This window comes from Drosophila yakuba, chromosome X, assembly GCF_016746365.2.
Source record: "Drosophila yakuba strain Tai18E2 chromosome X, Prin_Dyak_Tai18E2_2.1, whole genome shotgun sequence".
NCBI classification, from domain to species: domain Eukaryota; kingdom Metazoa; phylum Arthropoda; class Insecta; order Diptera; family Drosophilidae; genus Drosophila; species Drosophila yakuba.
Genome location: NC_052526.2, coordinates 868,293 through 891,003, shown reverse-complemented (window position 1 = coordinate 891,003; position 22,711 = coordinate 868,293). Strand labels below are relative to the sequence as shown.

The 22,711-nt window shown below is 46.9% G+C and overlaps 5 protein-coding genes across 8 annotated transcripts; 2 read left to right on the top strand and 3 right to left on the bottom strand.

The window, feature by feature from the left end:
• Positions 1-232: 232 nt before the first annotated feature.
• On the bottom strand, positions 233-1,924 carry LOC6523877 (gamma-butyrobetaine dioxygenase). 2 transcript variants are annotated; one of them, XM_002099714.4, is made up of 2 exons: positions 1,341-1,924; positions 233-976 (listed from the first exon to the last, which is right to left on the bottom strand). In XM_002099714.4, the coding sequence occupies exons 1-2, from the start codon at positions 1,922-1,924 to the stop codon at positions 343-345; spliced, it is 1,218 nt and encodes a 405-aa protein (XP_002099750.1). In that variant the 3' UTR covers positions 233-342. The 2 variants fall into 2 exon arrangements, with proteins under 2 accessions (XP_002099750.1, XP_015045359.1); XM_015189873.3 differs by having other exon boundaries at positions 818-996.
• A 70-nt stretch (positions 1,925-1,994) lies between these two features.
• LOC6523876 lies at positions 1,995-2,758 on the bottom strand. The gene is made up of 2 exons (XM_002099713.4): positions 2,430-2,758; positions 1,995-2,370 (listed from the first exon to the last, which is right to left on the bottom strand). Exons 1-2 carry the CDS (start codon positions 2,594-2,596, stop codon positions 1,995-1,997), a joined length of 543 nt encoding a protein of 180 aa, XP_002099749.1. The 5' UTR covers positions 2,597-2,758.
• Positions 2,759-2,991: 233 nt separating this feature from the next.
• Positions 2,992-5,279, top strand: LOC6523875 (cell division control protein 45 homolog). Its single transcript, XM_002099712.3, has 2 exons — positions 2,992-4,137; positions 4,198-5,279. The coding sequence occupies exons 1-2, from the start codon at positions 3,227-3,229 to the stop codon at positions 5,012-5,014; spliced, it is 1,728 nt and encodes a 575-aa protein (XP_002099748.1). The 5' UTR covers positions 2,992-3,226; the 3' UTR covers positions 5,015-5,279.
• On the bottom strand, positions 5,268-6,747 carry LOC6523874 (mitochondrial tRNA-specific 2-thiouridylase 1). Of its 2 annotated transcripts, XM_039377490.2 has the most exons (3): positions 6,006-6,747; positions 5,433-5,937; positions 5,268-5,401 (listed from the first exon to the last, which is right to left on the bottom strand). In XM_039377490.2, exons 1-3 carry the CDS (start codon positions 6,657-6,659, stop codon positions 5,370-5,372), a joined length of 1,191 nt encoding a protein of 396 aa, XP_039233424.1. In that variant the 5' UTR covers positions 6,660-6,747; the 3' UTR covers positions 5,268-5,369. The 2 variants fall into 2 exon arrangements, with proteins under 2 accessions (XP_039233424.1, XP_002099747.1); XM_002099711.3 differs by having other exon boundaries at positions 5,268-5,937; positions 6,006-6,746.
• Positions 6,748-6,778: 31 nt separating this feature from the next.
• LOC6523872 (calcium-binding protein 4) lies at positions 6,779-21,641 on the top strand. 2 transcript variants are annotated; one of them, XM_015189872.3, is made up of 5 exons: positions 6,914-7,085; positions 18,786-19,002; positions 19,445-20,204; positions 20,285-20,494; positions 20,558-21,641. In XM_015189872.3, the coding sequence occupies exons 2-5, from the start codon at positions 19,000-19,002 to the stop codon at positions 20,728-20,730; spliced, it is 1,146 nt and encodes a 381-aa protein (XP_015045358.1). In that variant the 5' UTR covers positions 6,914-7,085; positions 18,786-18,999; the 3' UTR covers positions 20,731-21,641. The 2 variants fall into 2 exon arrangements, with proteins under 2 accessions (XP_002099746.2, XP_015045358.1); XM_002099710.4 differs by lacking the exons at positions 18,786-19,002; positions 19,445-20,204; positions 20,285-20,494; positions 20,558-21,641 and adding exons at positions 13,273-14,086; positions 14,415-14,612 and having other exon boundaries at positions 6,779-7,085.
• Positions 21,642-22,711: the final 1,070 nt, after the last annotated feature.

Below are 22,711 nucleotides of genomic sequence, written 5' to 3'. Positions count from 1 at the left end.
GAAGTATCATCGGTGTTATCGCTTTTCTAGGGCGGCGTTACCCACTTGCGATAGTATTGCCAAGTGCTTGCTCAGCAGGCTTTTATCGATAGTATCGGCGCGGTTCATCGTAGGATTCAAACTCAATTTGAATATTATTCATTTGCAAGTTGTGAAGCATTCAATATCCATTAATCTGCCAAACGGCAATCAAATCTATTTACTGTGTACACAGAAATGTAAGCGAAATGACTTAGTGTGTGAAAATAGTCTACAAGTAGTTGTAAACTTGAACGTAGAGAAGCACAACCATTTTATTAGTATTTATAGTTATAGCCCAACTGAATCCCAGCATTTTCTCGATCAGTCCTTGGCATTGGGGAACTTCAGGGTTCGCAGCTTGGAGTAGATAATGTCCCAGTCGACATAGGCGCCCACCAAGTGACGCTTGTTGCCTGGCGCATCCTCGTAGGCGGTTCTTCCGTGCAACATGCGCAGGTTGTTGAAGACGAACACATCGCCGGCTTGGGTCTTGAACTCCACCGTCTCGGACTGGGCGATCTCAAGGAATTTATCGTAGGCCTTGTACCAGGACACGGCCTGCTCGAGGGGAACGGAGAAGCGGCTGTCCCGCTTGGTGGTGTTCTGGTTGATCCTCGTGAACCGGCCATCCACATCCAAGCAAATCACTGGCGCCCTCCAGAGACTGTGGAAGGGCTTGGAGTCGTCGCCGTCGTGTCCGATGTCGAACCAGTTCACGGGCACCGACTTGAGCACCTCGAAGTCCTCCGGATGCAGTTTCTGCAGCTGAGAGGCCACGTTGAAGCCGTCTGTCAGGGTGTTTGCTCCGCCTTCGGACTCCGACTGGACGAGTGTGTGCAGGATGTTGATGCCCGCCTTGTACTCGTAGTAGGGCATGTCGGTGTGGAGCGGCAGGGGAGTCATCAGATAGGCGTAGTTACCCGCATTTGGCTTGGATTTCACCTCGAAAACGTCGCTAGGAGATACGGGATGTAGCTGGAGTTGAGTAATGCAACTTAAGGGTTTACTTTCTAATTCTTGTAATGTGGCTGGCATATTCTGTATTTTGTGGAAATGAAACTAAAGAAGAGAGATTCTTTCCCCACTTTGTTCACTATCTGCAAATCTTTATCTTGAGCACAAAACAGCAAAGTAAATGGACACCTGTCTGAAAACCAAAACACAACCAAATATTGCCTGATTCTGGCTGTAATAATCAACCGATTGTGATAATATTTGGTCGGCTGGTAGATAATACTCTCTACGCTCTGGGCAAATGTGAGTTTCATGACCCTTGGTACAGTACCGGTGGAGTATGTGCTCTAGTGGTTAATATTTACCCGTAGGTGGTGCGTTTAATGTAGCCAATCCTTTTGGCCAAGTTCTTGGCCACATTTGTGTCGTTGGGAGCCCCTTTCAGAATAGCGAATCCTTGGACGGCCAGTGCCTCAAGCCAATCTCTTAGGGCTGAATCTTGCTGCAGCACATCCTGGTACTGGAATTCTCTTCTCACAGCCTCGAACTCCGACTTTCCCCACAGCTGTGCGGGTGGCTTGTAAACCTCCTTCAAGTAACGCTTTCTGGCAGCCTCTCCAAAGTCCCTTTCTCTGAGCCAGCCCAGGTCGAAGGAGCTCTTGTGCTGGTCCTGCCAGACGATCTCCAACTGCTTCTTCTCCTGGTTGTAAGCCACTTGGGACACCGGTATGTTCAGCGGGCCACGCTCCCAGTGACTTTTCCTGGCCCTTGTGGCTGCGTGGAAGCACTCGGCACACTGACAGTTGTCCCTAAGCCAAGCTTGTGGGTACTTCAGGAGATTGCCCTGCTCCTCCTGGACTTCCACATAGTCGGTGGCTCGCACACGACCAAATGTGCTCGTTCTCCGAAGAGGGAGCAGTCGAGAAATCAGTTGCCTACAGCTCAGCATTCCGGGCTCAACTGCCGAACAATCGAACGATGGAACGAGAGGCAGGCTGGCTGATAAGCAAAGCTTCAGCTTATCGCTGGTCTTTCTCTTCGGGGAGAGACACCACTTGCACCACCGACTGCGGCTGCTCCAACCAGCAGTCTCTTTCGCTGTTTGCCGCGAAGCTTCGCCGGCCTAAGCAGAGTGGGCACTTTAAGAACAGAGAGACGCGTTCAGTACTTTCGTGGATTTGGGTCTCAGATTCCTGGGCATTCTCTGTTCTTTTGCTTTTGGGCTTCTTACGCTGCCGGCGATGGCGCTTTTTCTTCGTTTTGGCTTCCCCGTTCGAGGAAGCACCCGGAACAGTGGCCTCCTTGGGTTCTCTGGCCACATGGAGCTCTGTATTCACTCCGGGAATCAGGGGAAGGGAACAGCGCCTGCACAGGGAACGCTTCAAGGCCGGGGCCCTTTAAAGTAGTTAAGGCGATAAATTAATGTCGAATACTCTTCCAGAGAAGCCACTTACATGTGCATGACCGCCTTGGTGCCCACATTCCGGCAGAGTTTGCCGTAGTAGGCGGCTAGTTTGGCTTGATTGCCGGCTGCCATTAGATTCGAGGCCTGGAACAGGAAGTTCATGCGTGAGGCGACGTCCCGCTGGGTCAGGTGCTTCTTCTTGTTGTCCTTGCTCATATTCTCCGGGTTTCGTTGCACAAAGCTGACAGATTTACGGACTTTTTCGCTTTTGTTGCATTTCAAAACACATGGGCGTCGCAGTGTGACCCTATCTGGAGCGCCAAAATATACTGCCTTCCCACTACCAGCATGGAAATACTGAACATTTGAATATTTCACTTACTTTTTCAAGCGCAAAACTCTTTTCAAAAAAATCGTTGATTCAACAGTTCCGAATTCGGGTCTTGGCAACTTTTGCTGATAATTTAAACTGAGTTTTCGGCAGCTCAGAAGTTATGGAAGTTCGCAGAGCATTCTTTTTGAAGAAACTAGACACCTAGCAACGATAGTATTTCCGCGCGAATACCAACTCACGCGAAGAATTTGGCAGCTTCGCGCGACTGGTCACACTGGCGAAGCCAGCTGTTTCCCGCGTTTTTGATTCGCGAATTGCAATTGGCAGAAGTGCAGCGGCAGTGGAAAGCTGGAAAATAGCGCAAGCCGCAGGGAAACGCTCACAATGCAGCGCACTCCGCGCACGTAGAATTCGCACTTTCTTCCGCAAGCGATAGGCAACGAAATTGGCAGTGCCGAAAAGAGACTGAATCCAGCCGCCGATTGGGACGACTTCCGCCAGAACTATTCAACATGTTTGTCCAGGATCTGCGCAACGACTTCTACCGCCAGCTGGTGGGCAAGCGCATCCTGATTGTGGTCAACTACGACATCGATGCCATCTGCGCCAGCCGCATCCTGCAGGCCCTCTTCAAGTACGATCACATGCTGTACACCGTGGTGCCCATCATGGGCGTCACGGGTCTGAAGAGGGCCTATGGAGAGCACCAGGGCGATGTTAAGTACGTGGTGCTGGTGAACTGCGGCGGCTGCGTGGATATTGTGGAGCTCCTGCAGCCGGCGGAGGACGTGACCTTCTTCATCTGCGACTCCCATCGCCCGTTGGATGTGTGCAACATCTACAGCGATCGGCAGGTGTGCATCTTGGGCGATGCCTCCTTGGAGGAGAATATTCCGGCCTTCGAAACCATTTTCTATGACTCTGATGGGGAAGACGACGAAGAGGACGAGTCCTCTGACCCGGAGCAACAGCACAACGACAGCGGTGCCGGGGAATCGGATCAGGAGGACGAGGCGCCAAGGAGCCGCAAGCTTAGTCGCCTGGAGCGGCACGAGCAGCGCGTCTTGAAGCAGCGAGCCCGCCGACAGTGGGAGTCCGAGCGCGACAGGATTATGTTCGAGTACACGCAGTTTAGCTACTACGGCAGGTCCGCCGCCTTGATGGTGTTTGAGTTGGCCTGGAAGCTCTCGAAGGACAACATGGACCTCCTCTGGTGGGCCATTGTGGGTATCACGGAGCAGCTGCTGCTGGGCAAGATCGAAAGTGGATCGTACACTTTGGAACTGGAGCAGATCCAGTCGCATGTCTCACGTCTGACGAACAAAACGAACGACCAGAACACGATGAGTGCATCCAAGATTACCTTTGAGAACGATTTGCATCTGGTTCTGTACCGCCACTGGCCCGTAACGGAGTCCATGAGGTGAGCATTGATATCCATTCAGCCATGACCGTTTAATCATGTGTTTAAACCCCCCGTCAGGTATTCCCGCTACTCCTCATGCCAGCTGAAACTGTGGACACTGCGCGGCGAGAAGAGATTACACGAGCTGCTGCTCGAGATGGGACTGCCCCTGGTGCACGCCCGCCAAACGTACGGGGCCATGGACTTGGTGCTGCGCAAGGAGTTCTTCTCGATGGTGGAGCGCCTGGCGGAGAAGTACGACATAGCGGACATAGTCTATGGCACCTTCACGCTGAGCTACGGTTACCGCAGTAGATATGCTGCGGCGGACTACGTATATGCCTTGCTCGCCATCATGGAGTCTGTGAAGAAGCACAAGACTCCGGAGGACTGCTTTCTGGAGGCCTCCGATGCCCTGAGTCGCCAGCACAAGCAGCTGCTCTCCGCGGGAATCGACCAGGCCAAACTCTTGCACGCTGCTGTTTTTCGGCAGGTGCAGAGCAGCTTGGAAGCACGCCAAGTCCACTCGGCGGGCTCCTTCTTCTACTACGTTCTCCAGGAGGAACACGCGTTCTTCTCTTACCCCTACGCCCTAGGACTGCTGGCACGCTTCCTGTTGCGCGGACACGTAGCCACGAGTAGGGCCAGACAGGCTCCGGATCTGCCGCTAATCGCAAGCTGTCCCCTGGACGCCGCGGAGGGCATGTGCTTGCTGGTGGGCGTTGTCCCGGTGAGGGAGGATTCGCCGCGAAACTTCTTTGGCAAGGCCTTCGAGCAGGCGGCGCAAAAAAGTGGGGTTGCTCTGCTGCAGGACTTTTTTGAGCCTGCGGTGGTGCAGCTGCGGCAGAGCGACCTCACCCGCTTCCTGGACGCGCTCACGGTTCTGTTGACCTGATCCACACATCCATATTCTACCTGCTACCGACATCCCTGCTCAATCATATTACGTGCTAAGCTAGTTTTTAAGGCGAGAGACCTCATTTGTACACTTAGCTTAAGATTTTAGCAAACCCTATTTATGTGCGATTATGTGTTAATAACTTTTACATTGCGCCCAGGACCACAAATCACAAAGTACAGCTTAAGAAATGTCCTTTTTTTCAACAATTACTTGTAAATCTGACCTAGAATAAATTTAAATTCAAGTGTTCACCATGGAATCAAGTGTGGCAGTTCACATCTTTAATCTTTAACTCGGCGTCCACATTTACGAAGTTCTACTAATTATGCTACGCAGTTGGACTGGATTCTTACATTTGGTTTATTTCCTGGCCAATAAAAAGTTATTTCCCCAGAGGAGAGACATCAACTGACCAGATTTGCAGCCTGAGCTTGCTGCGTCTGTGCGTGTTTCTTTAGTGGATTGGCGCTGAGGATGCGGGCTGAACCCAAACAGGCTGTGTCGCTGTAAAACACAGCATACTGTCCTGGGGTTATAGCTCTTAGGGGAGCCTCCAACTCGACATGGAAGCTGTTTTCTGGAGAGAGCCGCAGGTGGCAGCCCACCAAGGGTTTGGTGTGCTGGAAACGAAAGCGACAGCTCAAGCTGCCAGTGTCCGCGAGAATCCTTTGGGACTTGGAGCACAGCCAGTTGGGTGGATCGACGTCTATGTGGGTGCTCAGGAGGGCGGGGTGATTGTGGCCAGCAGCCACATAGATGGTATTGCTGGCGGCCTCCTTTCTGGCCACAAAATAGGGCTGGAGGAATGAACTCAGACGGCACCGCTGGCCCACAGTCCACTGATGGATGCCCTCGTGGTGGCCAACCACGGCTCCACTATCTATGTCTAGGAAGGGTCCAGTCTTGGAGGTGATGTACTGCAAGTGGAGGGGAACCAAGTTTGAGTCCGTGGAGATATCAAGATATGTTTCCATGTGCTGTGTACCTCCTGTATGAAGTCCTTGAAGTTGCGTTTGCCAACGAAACAAATGCCAGTGCTTTCCTTCTTGTTGGCCAGTCGCTGGAGTCCAATCTTCTTGGCCAGTTCCTTGACCTGGCTCTTCTGGAAATCCCCCAACGGGAACATGGTGCGTTGCAGCGCCTTTTGTGGAATGCCTGCCAGGAAGAATGTCTGGTCCTTGAAGGTATCGGCGGGTATTAGCAGGCGGGCCTCGTTGTTGGAGGCAATCCCCTCCAGGAAGTTGCCCAGACTATTGCGGGCATAGTGCCCCGTGGCCACGGCATCGTAACCGAGATTCTCCAGGGCGTGCTTGTGGAAAAGGTCGAACTTAATGTGGCGATTGCACAGTATGTCTGGGTTTGGTGTCAGGCCCAGTTGGTAATCGTCCAGGAATTGGCTAAACACCGCCGTCCAGTACTCGCGCACGTAGTTCACCTGACGCAGCTCCACGCCCAGCTGTCGGCACGCCCACTCGGCGTCCTTCAGATCCGCCTCTCCGCTGCAACGACCCATTTCGTCCACTTCATCCCAGTTGCGCATGAACACGCCCAGCACATTGAATCCGCGCTCCGCCAACAGGTGGGCGGAAACGGCGCTGTCCACGCCCCCCGACACGCCCACCACTACGTTGCGGATCATTGGGCTAAGCGGGCAGGGGAATAACTCCAAAGTTATGAGACGCACGTTACACGGACAGCTGTTTTTATGCGGCACAAACAGCTGATGTGCTTTTAGTGAGACCGCAGTGCCTCGCCGTTGTTCGGATTTGGTATTTATTTGGGGTCACGGCGGTGGTACCATCGCATGCGTAGCTATCGATACTATCGCGTAGTATCGACATCGACGGTTTGACAGCTTTAGTGGCTGCGCCTGGCCCGCCGCCATATCTTTACAGTTAGTTTCTTGGCCGATTTAGCCGCGACTGGTTCTTGGTTGGGGAATATTCGGAGACCCTCACGTACCGAGCGTCTGGTTAAGTCCGAATTTCGAGCTGTGAACTGGATTGCGGATTCTCGTGCGAGCCGAACGAGGAAACACCAGGAACGCCATTTTTTTCGAGTGAAGGTGCGTGTCCGTGTGTGTGTGTGTGTAAGAGAAGAGTCATTTCTGAATTCACGCTTTCTCCCTTATCCGTTCTTTATCCGTATCTCCTTTCAAGTGCCATTCGGCTTGCTGGAGTTTCGGAGAATTCCGGTGTTTCAATTTCTGCGAGCTTAGATCCCTGAAATCCCCGACTTTTCCAGGCCAACTTCTCAATTCTGAGATTCTGAAAATCGCGTATGTGGTACAGTAGCTCCAACGCAAGAATATGAATGTGGAGCGAAACTGCCTTTTTCAGTTAACAAGTCGAAACATGCACATTTTCGATGTGGTTGCTTAATTCTTGGGAAACCACAAACGCATTTCTGTAGAGATCTGGTGTAAATAACACCACACATATACAAATTGCCAATTAAAAAAAAATTGTGAGAAGTTTTAAAACGACATTTCCGTATTTACCAGGTATTTCCTTAATTTACATTCTTGATTTACATTCGTCACATAGTATTTCACCAAATTTCTGAAAACGCACAAGTGCGTAATAATCTAATTATCTTAGTATAATGGCTTAATTGCGATTTCGAAGCATAAACAAGATAATGAACGAGTATCGAACGTTGGTTATTATTCAAAAATCTCTGTGCACTTGTTCCAAAATAACTTCAATGGTTTGAAACATTCTAGCAATGTCCCGAATAAAACGCTCGTACATAAGATTTTTGGCCCTCGGCGGGCCATGCATATTCATATATTCAAATTTAATCAAGCTCAAATGTCAGGAGCATTATTTCAATGGGAATTACCCGCCGTCCCGGAGAGCCAAACACCAAAATGCAAATATTTAAATGTATTGACACGATGCGGCACTGCAGATAAAAGCAGTCCTGGATTAATGGGAAAATCAGCTTCGGGGCGTCGCATACGTATGAATTATGGGCTATTTTCGCGCTTTGGTCAATTTGGCAGTGTGGCAGGATATATTAAATTATAATCGTTACTCTGCTCGGGGACCCATGTCGATATCCCCTGAGAACAAAGGGAAGCCAATTAGACGGCTTCAAGTCGGTGGAGAGAGGGGGGGAAAACGGAAGAGGGCGAGAAGTCTAATTAAAAATTACGCCAAATAGAATCACGGGGCGGGTCAAGAAAGTGAAGAAATTGAAGGAGGGTCAGCGGTTCTAGCTGCGTTAATTACGGGCCAAGACTCCGGTTTTTGCCCAATGCTGTTGCGGTTCCAAAAACTTGGCAGCGGCACAAAAAAGATACTTTGAAATCACTAAACGTCTATTTTATAGCCACATTTGAGAAGCCAAAAACATTTGAAGTATCTAATGCGCGCATCCTATTTTAACAGAGTCGGTCAAAAAGTGATTTGGTTGGTTAGGATTGGTAATTAGGAGTACAAAAATGTAATTCTTTTTACTTTCTGACCATTTTTAGCCAAATTATATCGAAAATACCAATCGTAAATATTGAAATTTCGGTGAAAATCGAACTGTGTTTTCGAAAAAAAGTTCTATTTTTTTCACATTTTTTGCAAATTTGCAAATCAAAAATGCTATCGCATACCCTCTTATGCATAATATATCTAATATTAATAAGCCAAACCTTTGCTTTTCAAGGCACGCGCTCATCTCTGCTGGCAGTGGCTTGGTTTCAGGATTTTAGATTCTATATTCCATATTCACTGCCCTGCCCCAACCACGCCCCCTCTGCGCCCACGTGGCCTCAGCTGTCAGTCTGTCAAATTGTGTAGCACACTTTTTGGGGTCGCCTGGCACGCGAGAGCAGGGAAACAAGGAAAAATGCGGAGACACTGAGCCATTTGTCAGGGCTTATATAATTTGGAGTGGAGCTCGGCCATGTTGACGCCAAAGTTGGGCGATTAAGTGGGCCGCTGGGTGGATGCAATTGCATTCGAACGGAAGTAATTACAGGAACGGCAACGGAAGTGGCTAACTTTGTTTCGCTGACTGAAAGTCACTGAGGAGACGTAAACAAATAGTTGAGTGCAAATATTTAAACAAGACACTTTTCACTCGGGTGAGCGATGACAAATGAACACGGACGCCGCAGAGACAGTTTCCCTGGGTTTTTCTGGCTTTTCCCGAAAGTGCTGCATCTCCGACTAATTACGCTTAATTTAAATTCCGTCCAGCAACGAACCGCAAAACGACAACCACACACACACACTAAACTAAAGCAAACCTAGCAGCTTGAAAAGGTTTTTCAATTTCCATTTCGTTTTCCAAAGCCCTCTTTCGACTTTTCCCGCTTTCATTACTTTCTTATTCCTGCTGTTGCGCTGAGTACAAAAAAAGAAGCAGCACTTTCGCCAAATTTATGTGGCAGAAGGGAAAAGTGGGCGGAAAAGGTGAAGGGATTGTGAAGTACGGCGAAACCTCAAATTTCCTTTGCACCACTCGTTAAAAATTGGGAAGCTCCCAGGAGACGTGGTTTTTGGGTTTTCCTTTCGCCAGAGTCCCCCGATGATTAACTCTCCGCAGGCTTTTCCCACGAAGGCGGACGAGGAGCCTGCTTTTGGAATTCATTTGGGGTTTCCAAACTTGGAGTTTGGAACCTGCATCATAAGAAAGTTGGCACTGATTACCAAACTCATCAATACCTTGGTGTCAAGTGCATTAAAATGGATTAAGACATATGTGCAAAATTAGCTTGGGAATCTGCCTAGCCAGTTGAGAATCGAAATCGAATCGGAAGTTGATTTCATGATGGTGAGGATTTCACTTGAGTGGCTAGAACCGATCAAGTTGGCTTGGCCACAGTTTCTCTCAGTGTAGGGCAATACACGTACACGTACGCACACTGGCGCCCCACACACCAATGCAGGATGCCTTGGAAATGCAATTTGAATCATAAAATATAATTTTCATTTAATGAATTGGATCATGTTTCAACTTGTCAGCCCAGTTGCGTGCGTGTGTGTGTTTGGGTGTGTATGGGTGTGTGTGTGGGTGAGTGTGTGTGTCATACACACATTGGCGCAAAAAGCGCACACATGAAATATATGGCATATTTTACTTGACTGAATCGCAAGGCAGCAAAGTGGAAGAATTTGCAGTTTGTGAAAATCTCTTGGTGCGAAAAAGTTTGCCAATGCAGCAGAGGGAACTCTTGGCCTTCGTCGTCTTCTTGCCACGCCTCTTACAGGCCCCTCCTCCCACAGGCCCCTCCTTTGGCACCGCCTCCCCATTTCCTTTATCAAGTTGATTGGGTCGAAAGCATCTCGTAGCTCCTAGCCAAGGAATTCCGCAATGAAGTCGGCAAACCCAACGCAAGGGACAGGACAGCGAAGATTGAATGGAAAAATATGAACACAGTGACAACTGGGGGGAAATACAGAAGGTCTTCAGGGCAATTAAACCTCTGGAATCTTTTCAAGACTGCTCCGTGTATTCCGTGTCAAAGAAGTGCAGAGTTTTCTTTACTAACTTGGATACTTGATGCCTGATCTCAGCCCTGGGTTCTGTGCACGATTTGGCTCAGTGCTGTGTTGGCTTCTGAGCATCTATGTCTGTGGGCTGGGCCTAATCCCGCCCAGGCAGCATTGGCCTGCTTGTGGGTTATGCAATAAGCTGTTACCCATTTCCTGCCCGGCGTTCAGGTGAGCGGCTTCCGAGTGAGGGCTCAAAAAAGTGCACCACAATGACAAGTGTATCCCATAACGGGCGTTTGACGGTGGCCTTGCTTGTCCTCGTTCGTGTACCAGCCAACCACCCAGCCACCCACTCCCCACAAGGTCTCGCCATGTTTCATGATGTCCTTTTGGGGGCTGCATTGTCTGGGCAACTGGCAACAATAACCGACGGCGACAAAGAAGTGCACAAACGCCAGAGGAAAGGCGAAGTAGCACACACAAAACATCTCTTTCGGGCAACTATAATCCAAGTGGTTACCCCAAAAACGGGCGAAAAGCGGAGAAGTAAACTGGGAATGCGGAGATTTTCTTTAATGGCATTAGCCAGCAGCCAAGAGGTCTCAAACTGGAAGGGGAAGTTCTCGTCCATCAAAAAAGAGTTTTCAACATTTTCAATATGCAATCTGCAGTACTTCAGCCTCCTACTCGAACCTCTTTAACTAGTAACTACTGCTGAACACCTTAGGTATGCATTTAAAAGATTTAACTTACTTTTGGATTTCCTGCTTTAATCGTTATTCCAAATTGTCTATTAGGGTACGGAGAAAATTGGCAAATCGGCAGCAATTCACCAGGCAACCGGTTATTTATAGGCTGGCATAAACTGCTGTTCCTATCGAGAAGCATCAGCAAAATACGAAGCATCCCAGGCTCAAGCACAAATCACACACACACCCACACACACACACGGAAGGGCCGAGTTTTTAGCCACAATGTTTGCCCATTCAACATACCATCTCCTTCGCATCCTTGTTGACTTTGAGGCGAGCACAAATTAATTGGCCCATCCTCGCTGAGGTCGAAGTTGATGATGTGAAAGTGGAACTCAAAGCCGAACGTCGATGGGCTCCTAATGGCCCGTTTTCCGTCGCCAATTTCCGCCCCAGGAACACCCAGAGCACCCCCAGAATGCGCCGAATGCCTGTCAGGTGTTCCGCCACTCGGGCTGCTCTGCTCATCAGTCAGCCAGCCAGGCAGCCAGTCACTCGTCCGGAGTCAAGTCACAAGTTGTCAGCCACTTGGCGTGGAAATGGAAATTCCTTGTTTATAATTTATGAGTGCAAAGACTGGGGCAAGACGGGGATGGAGCAGAAGGCCGCGCCAAGTGGCTGTACTTGGGGATTTGGAGATTTACATGCATAAGGAATGCCCACTTGACATGTTGGGCCCGTAGTTGCTCACCTGTTGGCATGAATAATGGAGGCGCAGCTGCGACAGATAGTTTAAAGTAGTATCTCAGTGTCGGTTTCGGCCAAAAATAAACCCAAGTAACTTGTCCGTTTGTCAGGGCATCGTTATGAACGTAGGAAACATGATAATAGCCGCCCAGGGAACAGCGTTTTATGAGCCGTTCACCAAGAATACCCTTGAGTAACTCGGACGTGTTGCTACTGCCAACTACTTCTACTACTACCACTTCTCCACAATTAAATCGCACCGAGTCAAGTCAGAACTTTAAAGGCAAACTGCTCAGCGTCTTATCTCCACGGAACTTCCGTCCAAAGTAAGCCAGCGTTGAGCGGGAATTTAGCCAAAAAAAGGGCGGAGTTTAAATCATTTTTCCCGAGTTTTGCCTCTGGCCTCCACCTTCACCTCCACCTGCACCTGCACCTGCACCCCTTTGAAGCTGTCACACCGATTACGGTCTTCAAGTCTTCGAGTGCCGCACATCCACTTCTCTGAATGCTGCCTTTGTGCTCAGACACATCATAAATATGTTGATATTAAAATAAGCCGCACAGGCGGGCGACGTACTCTTACGACCAAAAGGGGGCCCAAAGACATCTGGTTAGTGGCGCTCTTGAAAAAAGGCCAAAACAGACAGCAAGGCAGAGCAAATCCACTTGCCGGAAAATCCTTGTAATCCTTGAATATGTAAACGCAACAAATAACATGTTGAGAGCAGAAAAGATAATCAAACCCATATAAATTTGCGCGATGAATACGTAAAATAGATGAGGCGAACGAAATGTAAATTTGGCCCTAAAAGGCGACTGGCGGGGGTTAAGTGTCGAGGCCGGTGACGGTGACGTTGCAAAAAGGAGGAGCACTGAATAAAGGGCTTAGGTCTGTCTTGCCGAAAAGCATATAAAAAACCCAAAAAGCCACGCTGTAAAAGCAACAGCTACAGTGGAGACAACAATGCCAGCAGCAACAACAGGGGATAAACATCTAAAAAGGGGAGGCAGGGTGGTGGGGTGGCTGGGCAAAGGACCTGGCCTTCCATACATGCATATGCATGGGATCCTTCTCGTCCTCGCACTGTGCTGTGTCCTCAGGGTATATTCAATTGTGAGAATGTTTGGAGGATGTCGGGGAGTACCCAGCAATTACTGTTGGGGTAAACGAAACGAAACGAAACGAAACGTTGAGTTCTAGCTAAAATAATTTGTATTTTAATATGTCTACTACGTCATTTATGTTAACTCGTGCATTATCCAGTTCATACTAACGTTGAATTTGTGTTTTCCTTGTTGCCAATTATACTTTCATTTTTTGCTTTAATCATTTCAATCATCCTCATCATTGCCGTATTTTATTGGGTTTTTCTAGCATCAAAATGAGTACCGGAGTATTTTTTAAGCGGAATCCGGATGGAACCTTTTCGCTGCTGGAAAAACCCACCGAACAGAACGAGAATAACTCTCCTGATTCCGTTCCTCCAGAAGAGCGTTCAGCACTGGGAAAACTGCGCCTAACACCCGGGCCTAATTTTGAGATTGTCGAGACTGCGGGCGAGATTTTTGTGCTGAACCGTAAGACTGAACCCGTAACTCTTAACCAAACTCCTGAAGCTAAACAAGAAGAGCCAAAGCAGCGTACACCACTGAAGAGTGTTGATAACTTATTGGAACCAGGGAATGTGATAAACCAGAGTGAACCCCCAACGCTTAACCAAACACATGAGGCTATTAAAGAACAGCCAAAGGAACGTACACCACAGATGTGTACTGATAATAATTTATTGGAATCAGGTGATGGTATAAAACACAGTGAACCCCCAACTCTCATCCAAACTCCTCAGGCTATTAAAGAGGAGCCAAAGCTACGTGCACCACCGATGAGTACTGATAACCTATTAAAATCAGATAATGGGATAAAGCACAGTCCAACGATCATCACAAACTATCCAAAACCGACTGCATCCACATCCAAATCCGCATCCGCTAAACCAACAAAGAGTCATTGTCAGCCCCCAAAGCAAGAATCGCTATTGAAAATTCGAAACCGAGTTCCTCCCCCAACACGCAAGAGCGGCCAGGAAATGAGACCGGAGTACAGAAATGCCTTGGTACATGATGTGATAAAATGGTCGCCGTTCAGCGAGGAGATCCAGGATCTTGTGCAGTCCTGTCGCCCTCATCAGGTTGCTTTCCAATCATAGCCCTCATGAACAGCGGCGAAAAGGCAATACTGACATTAACGATATATGAACACTTTTGTGTCTGGTTCACGTTTGATTGCATCGAACAAAATCACCACTCAGATATTCATATATTCCGTTTCAGTCCTCAATTTTGCATTTTCGTTGCTTACTCGTAGTTAGGTACACACATCGGACTCTTCGATGTGCATTAGTCCATACTCGATACCTAGCTCAGTTAAAGGGCATCGGGTAGTCGACTCCAGCTTTTTATTTATACTTCCCAATAAATTTATTTAAGTTTTTTCCTCATTTCATGTTTACACAAAAGCGTCTTGAGACGCTGGAAAAAATTGTAGCGTTGCTATAATTTATGTCTCACCACACCACGCAAACAACTGGTCTCACATTCGCCTTGAAACACTTTGCCATCCTTAAAAGTTTACAGCTTTATTTGTACTGAAAAGATCTGCACGTTGTACCCAAAAAATATGCCTTATTTGTTATGAAATAAACTTTAAGTTCGAAATCTTGATGTCCCTTTGGATAGTTAGTCTCGAAGCAAACTGATCTGAACTGAACTGCTGAACCACAGTAATCATTTCAAAAATCGCTGGTGGCTGCGTCCCGCACTTAAAGCTTATGGTAAAAGTTAAATTAAAACGTAAGCTTATAAATGGGCAGTTTCCGCGGCAGGAAACTGATCGAAAACACTTCTCAATCTGATTCCGCGGAATGAAGAAGTTTTCGCCCCTGCTTAAATTTTTGCGTAACGTTCCTCCGATTTTCCGCAGCCACCACAAAGCCCAAGTTTCTGATATGACAGTCGAGCATTTAGGGCAAACTTTTCTGGACCTAAACTTTCGTCTTTGTAGCTAATTGTTTGCGCATTCCGAAAGTTCTGCTTTGAATCAATTGTATTTCCCTTTCACTGCTCTTACTTTGCCCAATTTTTTCGGGGAGAAAGTTTTGGGGGACAAGACTTAGTACTCTGGTGGTCAAGTTTTGGCCAGCTGCAGGAGAAGCAGGAGAGCGAATGGGTGGGGGTTTTGATCTGGTCAAAAGGCTCATAAGTCGTATGCAAATGTCACAAACAGGCAACTGTGAATGCGGGCTTTTGATTTGCTCTGTGCGACTAACGAACCCAACAAAGAACCAAACACTACGCCCGCATGCGAGATGAAGTCGTTTATGCGTTGGAGAAGGCGATATATGTACCGGTTTTAAAGTTTATAAACACCAAAAGAACAAGCCAACTCTCTTGATTCCATTACATATCTTGCTGCTGTTGGAGCTGTTGCTCTTTTCAAAACTTGAACGACTGCACTCAGTGTACAATTTTAAAGTCGGCCCAGTTCTTGCTTCTTAGCAGCCCTTAAAAGTGTGCTATGTTTTGTGCACTTAACTTGGCTGTCCACCAGAGAACTGCAAGGGCGACATTTTTTGCTACCCTAATCACACTCAAAAATAATCACACAACAGCTGGTTGTAGCTCCTGGCAAATAGGTAGCTCAGGCACTTTCTCCAGTAGGTCGAAGGCACTTTATTGGTATCCTCTGCTGCCACAAAAATCACTGCACTACTCACTCACATTTAGTATTTTTAAAAAAACATCAAAAAAGTTGTTTGCTTACCTAGGACTTTTGAGAAGCGCAGAGAAGGGCACCTATATTTTGGTATTATTTATTTATTTTGGTATTAAGTATTTAGTATTATTAGAGCGCCGGTGGCTTGCTGCAGTTCTCTGGTGTCCACTGTGGCCGACAGAGAGAGAGGGAGAGAGAGAGTTTAGGGGTGCAGCGCGACGTCGCCACTTGATTATCATGCATATTCATTCATGGCACTTTGGCTGCTCTTTTTGCACATGTGGCAAGCAGCCTGTGGCAGGTGGCGGTGGCACATGAATTATGTAAGAGGCAACAGCTAAAGTTGCGGCACGAGCGCGGTGGTAAGTGGAGATCAACGAGAGAGAAATGGCAACCCATTTGAAATCGCCACATTGTATTGGCACTTGGATTGGAATATCTATTCTGTATTTGATTCTTCTTTGTAAAGTGCCTTTCCCGCCTGGCTCCTCGTATTTGAAAGAATGCGTTGGCTGGTTTGCGTTGTTAAATTTTTTATTGCTAACGAAATATTTATGTGCAGACGAAATTAAGAAAAGGAGAAAGCGAAGGAAGGAAAAGAAAATTGGCGCCGTAGGACGGAGGACGAAGGGGCCCCTATTCGTTTGTTTTGTTTTGTTTGATTTATGCGTAAAGTTTTCTGTTGCCGCTTTTATGCTCTTATGTACGAATTGTGCTTCCTTTGGCCACCGTTTCACACACTCAAAAAACGAAAAAGGAAAAACATCCATACACGTGGATGTGTGCCACCATAACACCCACCCATCCATTCATTGGAATGCAAACATTACGCATACGCAGCGTTGGAAATTTTGGAAAAGGGTCCGAAGCTGCAGGGCGAGTGCTTCGCATCCTGCAAAATCATATTTACTTTTTCGTGCCTTGTCCACTTTAATTGATTGCGTGGGGGCGTTGTTATCCATTTATGGGCTCTGCGGTCACGCGGTTACTGCTGTCCAACGACACCGCCCTCCGCCCACCACCCACCACCCACACTCCCCCCTCGCCATTTTCCGCAGACAACAATTTAAATTAAACAATAAAACGCGCAGCGTACCGTTTGCGGTTTGTGTTTTCGCGTTGGACAAGTGCTTGAATGTTAGGTCATAATGGTTGCTGAAGGTATGCGATGCGGGCAAGTCTGCAATGTGGAACTTTATTTCATTTAAGGCATACGACTTGTTTCCCGTGAAACAAGTAGCAGAGCTACTTCGTCGAACTTTTAATCCGCATCCAATAGCGGTGCATGCTTACAACTTTAATTTTAAACCCTTGCAGCGAAGACCAACTTGCAGGCATTGAATAAGTTATGCAGAGCAACGCATTTGTCGCCTGGACGGATGGCAAAATGTTGGCAATGTGGGAAAATAGGGAAAGTAGGGAAAATGGGTAAATTAGAGAGACAGACGGGGGTGGAAAGTTGTCTTCATTTATTTCATGTCAGAAACTTTGCACGCGACTGCAGAGCAATGAAACAGCCAGTGAATGGATGTGAGGGAATAGAGACCGGGATGAAACACTGAGAAAAATGTGTCTCCAAAAGAAGGTACTAGTTAGAATATCAGTTTTCTTACAGTTCCAACGTAAATTCATCGAATGATTCATCATCTTTCGTTGAAAGATGTCGAATATTTGTACATTCCCGTTTTCCCAGTACGTCTGTCTGCTTTTGAACCATCGCCTTGTTTCGGGAAGTAAGCAAATTGGAACGACACCTAGGACGATAAACCGCTGACGTGGAACGGGTTAATGGGATGATGCTCTTCGTTCTTCGCTTTGCATGCAGATGGCTTTTCCCAGTTTTCCCACTTTCATTGCAGTTTTCCCCGCTTTTCCGCCATTGTTCCCTGGCCCAACCATGCATTTTAATGCACAAGTTACTGGTTAAATATAATTAAATGTGTGCACGTATGCAATGCAGAATGCAATAAGAATTTAGGGAACGGCACTTTAATTTAAATGCCACTCTGCTGGAAATGTGCTGTCAATTGTCCTTGGCCACCTGGGGTGTCCTTGTGCTCGCCTGGGCACTTCCTTTTCGGCCATTTTTATTGCGGTTTTCACCCGCATGTGACCACACTCTTCCTGGCCATTTGTGCTTGCTCGCAGTGAGAAAAAATATGCTAAAAAACTGCCCACGCACAGCGCCAGGATAGCCATCGAAATGGAATTTTAAAGCGAACGAGAGAAGGACAAAATGCCTCCAAAGAGGAATCCCCCGGCTGTCCCGTTGATGTCCTTCTGGCCACAGTGATAATCGGATTTTCCCCCTTTCCCCAGCCGCCCATTAAGCGCCTTGTCCGCTTTTCCTCCTTGCCCACGAAGCTGGTGGACTTATTTACATTTTTCTTAAACGCCACCACTTAATTCAAAAAATTCATTTCTCCGTTGCCCGACTTAAATGATGCATAATGCCAGTGCATATTATGTAGTGCTCATAGAAGAAATGCATATTCAATATGTAAGTGTATTGGATTGGACGTTGTATACGTACATTGTTTGCTGAAGCTTTCCCACTTTCCCACTCGATATTTGGAGCATTTTTGCTTGCTAAAATTAGAAATAGTTTTGTAACTTCCATCCTCAGAATTCCTCCGAATGCAGTCAGCTTTCCATATTTTCGCTTTTCCGGATCGCTGACTGCTATGCATGCCATTATTGTTTGCCCCACCCTTTTGCCATCAAAAAGTGACATGAATGTGTGCCAATCAAATGGATTATTAGGCTGATTATACCATTTGGGGTGTTGCACTTCGGCTGCGTTTGAAATGCACTGCTACAATCAGTCTCAAATCAATAAAACATTTGTTCCAACTCCAAGCTATGTATTCATAGAAATAAATAAGAAGTTCAGCACTGAATTGAACATATTTTTTGACATAATCTAATTAATTGTCTCGGAAGTCTGGGAGAAGTATATAATTCAGATTAATCAATTGAATAACATTTTGTTGCTGTGCAGCGTCGGTCACGTTGGCGCTTTGCAGCTGACATTTGCAAACGTGGCCAATATGCAAATTGCTTTCAATATTAATTGCTTAATTAACATGTGGCCCGCATGCTCCTCTGTTTTTCAGATACTAATCGATTTGGTATTTGCATATCCTTTACACCGAAAGCGGGCACCACGAAGAGGAGCAGGTCCATTACAGGAGAAGCAGGAGGATTCTTTTCCGCCCCTGAATCCCCTGAAGCGGGAGGAAGGCCGCCACGTTGGAAGGAAAACGGCTTTTCACGGCAGTTAATAAATTTTTAACTGGTTCAACTATTGCCCGCGAGTTTCGCCAACTAATGGTGGGTGATGTTCGGATGAAACTTAACTTATTAATATATTTAAAGACTTTTTTGGTAGACCAAAGGAAATAAGCAGCAAATATAGTTCACCTCATTAGCATATTCACAGAAAAAGTAATTAGCTTTGCCTTTAACAAAAAATTTGGAAACGCAGCGCACAATTAAATTTAAATATTTAATAATGTGTTTGTGGGCCAAAGTCGGTAAACATTTCATTATACAAGTATATAAAACTAAAATGAAATTAGTTATTTACTGTTCTATTTGCACATGGAATTTGTAGACACACGCGATTAAAGATTATCATTTTGCTAAAAACTTGTTCAAGGGAAAAGCATTGCAGCATTGTTTCCTCAATTTAATGATTCAATTTGACTGCAAAGTGAATAAAAATGCCTTCCATACGCCTCACGTTTACTTTGTGTGCTCGAAACTTTTACAGACGAGAAACGCGGCGGTGAGTGGCGATGAACCCGACGAGGAGCAGGCGTCAGCGGCAGTCGCTGAAGGCGAGGATCAGGAGAGCCAGGACCAGGCGATGCAGGACGGCGAGCAACCAGGAGACGGGGGCCACCACCTCAGCAGCGAACAGCAACCATCGACAGGGCAGTGTCGCCAGAGACCGCGAAAGAAATTGACGGACAAGCAACAACAACGAAGTGCTGCCAATTCGCATCCAGAGCAGGCGGATGCGGACACAGATTCCAGCTCCTGCGAAGGCATCAAAGTGGGTCAGCGGAGGAGTACGCGGGTGAGCTACGCGCAGAGAAATCTTCATGCGGATGATATGGACGACTATGACTACGACGAGGAGGGGGAGGACGACGGCGAGGAGGAGGAGGAGGAGTCCTATGACGACTACGAGCAGTTCTCGAAACCGGAAGGACGTCGACCTGCTAGCAGAACCGCCTTGAGCGTCCGCAGCAGACGAAAGACAAAAAGCCGTCAGATCTCCTATGCCTCCTCGGACTTGGAGCTGGGAATCGGCGACGGAGCCAACCTAATCGACGGCGAGAGCCTGGATAAGCGCCGCTGCATCTCCAAGGGACAAATGCGCGAATTCCGGGAGGCGTTCCGGCTCTTTGACAAGGATGGCGATGGCTGCATAACCAAGGAGGAGCTGGGCACAGTGATGCGATCCCTGGGACAATTTGCCAGAGTGGAGGAGCTGCAGGAGATGCTGCAGGAGATCGACGTGGACGGTGAGTGCCCGACAGGAGTTGAGTTGTGTTTGGCTTATAAACCTTCTTTTGTTATGTTCTTTGCCATAATTCACTTTCAGGGGACGGCAACGTCAGTTTCGAGGAGTTCGTGGATATCCTGTCCAACATGACGTACGAAGATAAGTCGGGCCTGTCCTCCGCCGACCAGGAGGAGCGGGAACTACGCGACGCCTTCCGCGTCTTCGACAAGCACAACCGGGGATACATAACAGCCTCCGACTTGCGAGCCGTGCTGCAGTGCCTGGGCGAGGATCTGGACGAGGAGGACAGTAAGTGCCCATTACACCATAACAAGTGCCTTGCTCCATAATTCCATAACCATGCACATCTAGTTGAGGACATGATCAAGGAGGTGGACGTGGACGGCGATGGGCGCATCGACTTCTACGAGTTTGTTCACGCATTGGGCGAACCGGAGGACTCGCAGGAGAACGACGATGAGGAGGAGAATACCACGTCGCCGCTGCCCACACCGAAATCGGCGATTTCTCTAAGCTACGACTAAGCTACCGCCCGACTTTGCTCCATGTCCATGCTGATGATCAGATGATAAAGTTTAAATAAATGAATTGCCGACTTGCAATAATATGAACCGACAAGGATGTTCATCAATAATCGAACGGCAAGACTCGAAAGGTGTCGTTTATTTCTTATCGACTTTTTTCAACTACTAAGCCATAGTTAATCGAGAAGGAGTCGATTGACCAGTATTAGGCGAACAAATTAAATATAACTTATCAAATTGACAACTTTTAATTGAATGAACGCACAGCTTATCAAATTGAAAAGGTTATTAAATAAACATATACATTCATATATATATTTATATATATATATAGCTATTCAATAATCGAATACGACAAATTAACCGATAAACGATTTACTTTACATCGATCTTTGAGGGAAACTAACTCCAATTTTAAATCGCTGTCTCTACCTTTTCGCCCAAGTCCAAGTCCAATTACAAACCAAAATCAAAACTAATCTTAGAGTGTAATCGATAAATATGACTTACCATATCTATTATATCCGTGGGCTTATCCAACTTAGAAGCACAAATACACATATTTCAAGACATATCATTGAAGACGCCTCTGTAAATGTGTTTTTTAAATCCAACTGAATCCTTATAAATCCTTATAAATATGCATTCCTTTCCACTCCGCGTTTCCTTCTTCTCTCCTTGTAGCATCTAAAAAGAATTAATTTATTTAGTGAGTATTTGCTCAATTACGGCTGCTGGCGTAGTACTCATACCAAAACGTAACATAACAATACGAGTATATTAATTAATATTACCAAGCTTATGCTCATTTTCTAAGTATTAAACGGACAATTTACTGAAATTTAAAATTTGCCATTTTAATCCAAATTTTGAATCGAAATCCCTAAAATAAATATAATGTATTTCAAGTACTCCCGCAAGCATCTCTTACTGGGCGGGGCATTTACTTACTCCTACACGTTGTTTTCATTTAGGACCACACTTCTGTTGACATTCCTGATTGCCAACGAGCAGCATTATTGGAAGGGACCCCGACTCCGACCCCGACCCCAACCCTTGGGAATGACTGGACGGCTGGACAACTGGACAACTGGACTGAAGCGAGCAGATTGCGGTCCAGCTGCGGTTCCTTTCCGGCACACCCCACTTGACCATCCCCTTGCCAGGAGTCCTACTCCTCCGCTGCTGTCAACAAAATCAGTTCTTGCGCACACGAAAAAATGGAATGGTATCCGGAATTAAGAGTGGATATTGCATTTTAAAGTGTGTTTTTCCAATCACTAATTTTGCATATCAACGGTACTCATTCAGCCTCACAAGAAGTATTCCCGGTGCATTTAGGTCGTAGTTATACATTCATAAAATATCACGGCATACCTCGCTTTTTTCACTGTGCACTTGGGAAAGCTACGTAGACAAAAGTTGCGTTAATGGTCAAGTGCTCAAGTGCCTGGCCAGCAAAATTATGATGCCATCCCCGAGGACCACTCCCCACTCACCACTCCCCCACTCACTTCCCACACATGTTAACATCCACTTCGCACACACGGGCTCACTCTGCGTGTACGCAATGTTTTGGTTGGGGCTTTGTCACGGCCTCAAATGGACTGGAATAGCCCATGATGCCACGATGAGTGGCTTGGAGTTCAGTGGTAGAAGAGCCTATGCTAATGCTGCGGACATTGGAACATTAGAAGGGCTTATGGCATACACACAATTGCTGTTGAGCCTAATGACATCGCAATTGACATCGAGGCGGTTGACACAAGTGGTTGTCAGTTCGCAATTTTCCATTTCCCATTTCCCATTTGCCATTTTCAATTGCACATTTACACTGCCTGTCCACCTGGCTCGCTGTTTTTTGTCAATCAATCAATACACTGTATTGATGCACGGCATTTGCATAATAGATGATCAATGGAAAGTAAAACCTTAGCAATTAATAGTAAGCCTAGCTAATTTCTGTCCACCCCATCAGCTT

What these genes read in the sequence shown, in the direction of transcription:
- LOC6523872 (XM_015189872.3), top strand. An exon ending in GCAGGAGATCGACGTGGACG is followed by an intron (nt 20,205 to 20,284) that starts GTGAGTGCCCGA and finishes ATTCACTTTCAG; the next exon opens with GGGACGGCAACGTCAGTTTC. An exon ending in GGATCTGGACGAGGAGGACA is followed by an intron (nt 20,495 to 20,557) that starts GTAAGTGCCCAT and finishes ATGCACATCTAG; the next exon opens with TTGAGGACATGATCAAGGAG.
- LOC6523875 (XM_002099712.3), top strand. Translation starts at nt 3,227, where the DNA reads ATGTTTGTCCAGGATCTGCGCAACGACTTCTACCGCCAGCTGGTGGGC. An exon ending in CCCGTAACGGAGTCCATGAG is followed by an intron (nt 4,138 to 4,197) that starts GTGAGCATTGAT and finishes ACCCCCCGTCAG; the next exon opens with GTATTCCCGCTACTCCTCAT.
- LOC6523874 (XM_039377490.2), bottom strand. Translation starts at nt 6,659, where the DNA reads ATGATCCGCAACGTAGTGGTGGGCGTGTCGGGGGGCGTGGACAGCGCC. An exon ending in TCAAGGACTTCATACAGGAG is followed by an intron (nt 5,938 to 6,005) that starts GTACACAGCACA and finishes CTCCACTTGCAG; the next exon opens with TACATCACCTCCAAGACTGG. An exon ending in AGCTCAGGCTGCAAATCTGG is followed by an intron (nt 5,402 to 5,432) that starts TCAGTTGATGTC and finishes TGGGGAAATAAC; the next exon opens with TTTTTATTGGCCAGGAAATA.
- LOC6523876 (XM_002099713.4), bottom strand. Translation starts at nt 2,596, where the DNA reads ATGAGCAAGGACAACAAGAAGAAGCACCTGACCCAGCGGGACGTCGCC. An exon ending in ACCAAGGCGGTCATGCACAT is followed by an intron (nt 2,371 to 2,429) that starts GTAAGTGGCTTC and finishes ACTACTTTAAAG; the next exon opens with GGCCCCGGCCTTGAAGCGTT.
- LOC6523877 (XM_002099714.4), bottom strand. Translation starts at nt 1,924, where the DNA reads ATGCTGAGCTGTAGGCAACTGATTTCTCGACTGCTCCCTCTTCGGAGA. An exon ending in ATTAAACGCACCACCTACGG is followed by an intron (nt 977 to 1,340) that starts GTAAATATTAAC and finishes CGTATCTCCTAG; the next exon opens with CGACGTTTTCGAGGTGAAAT.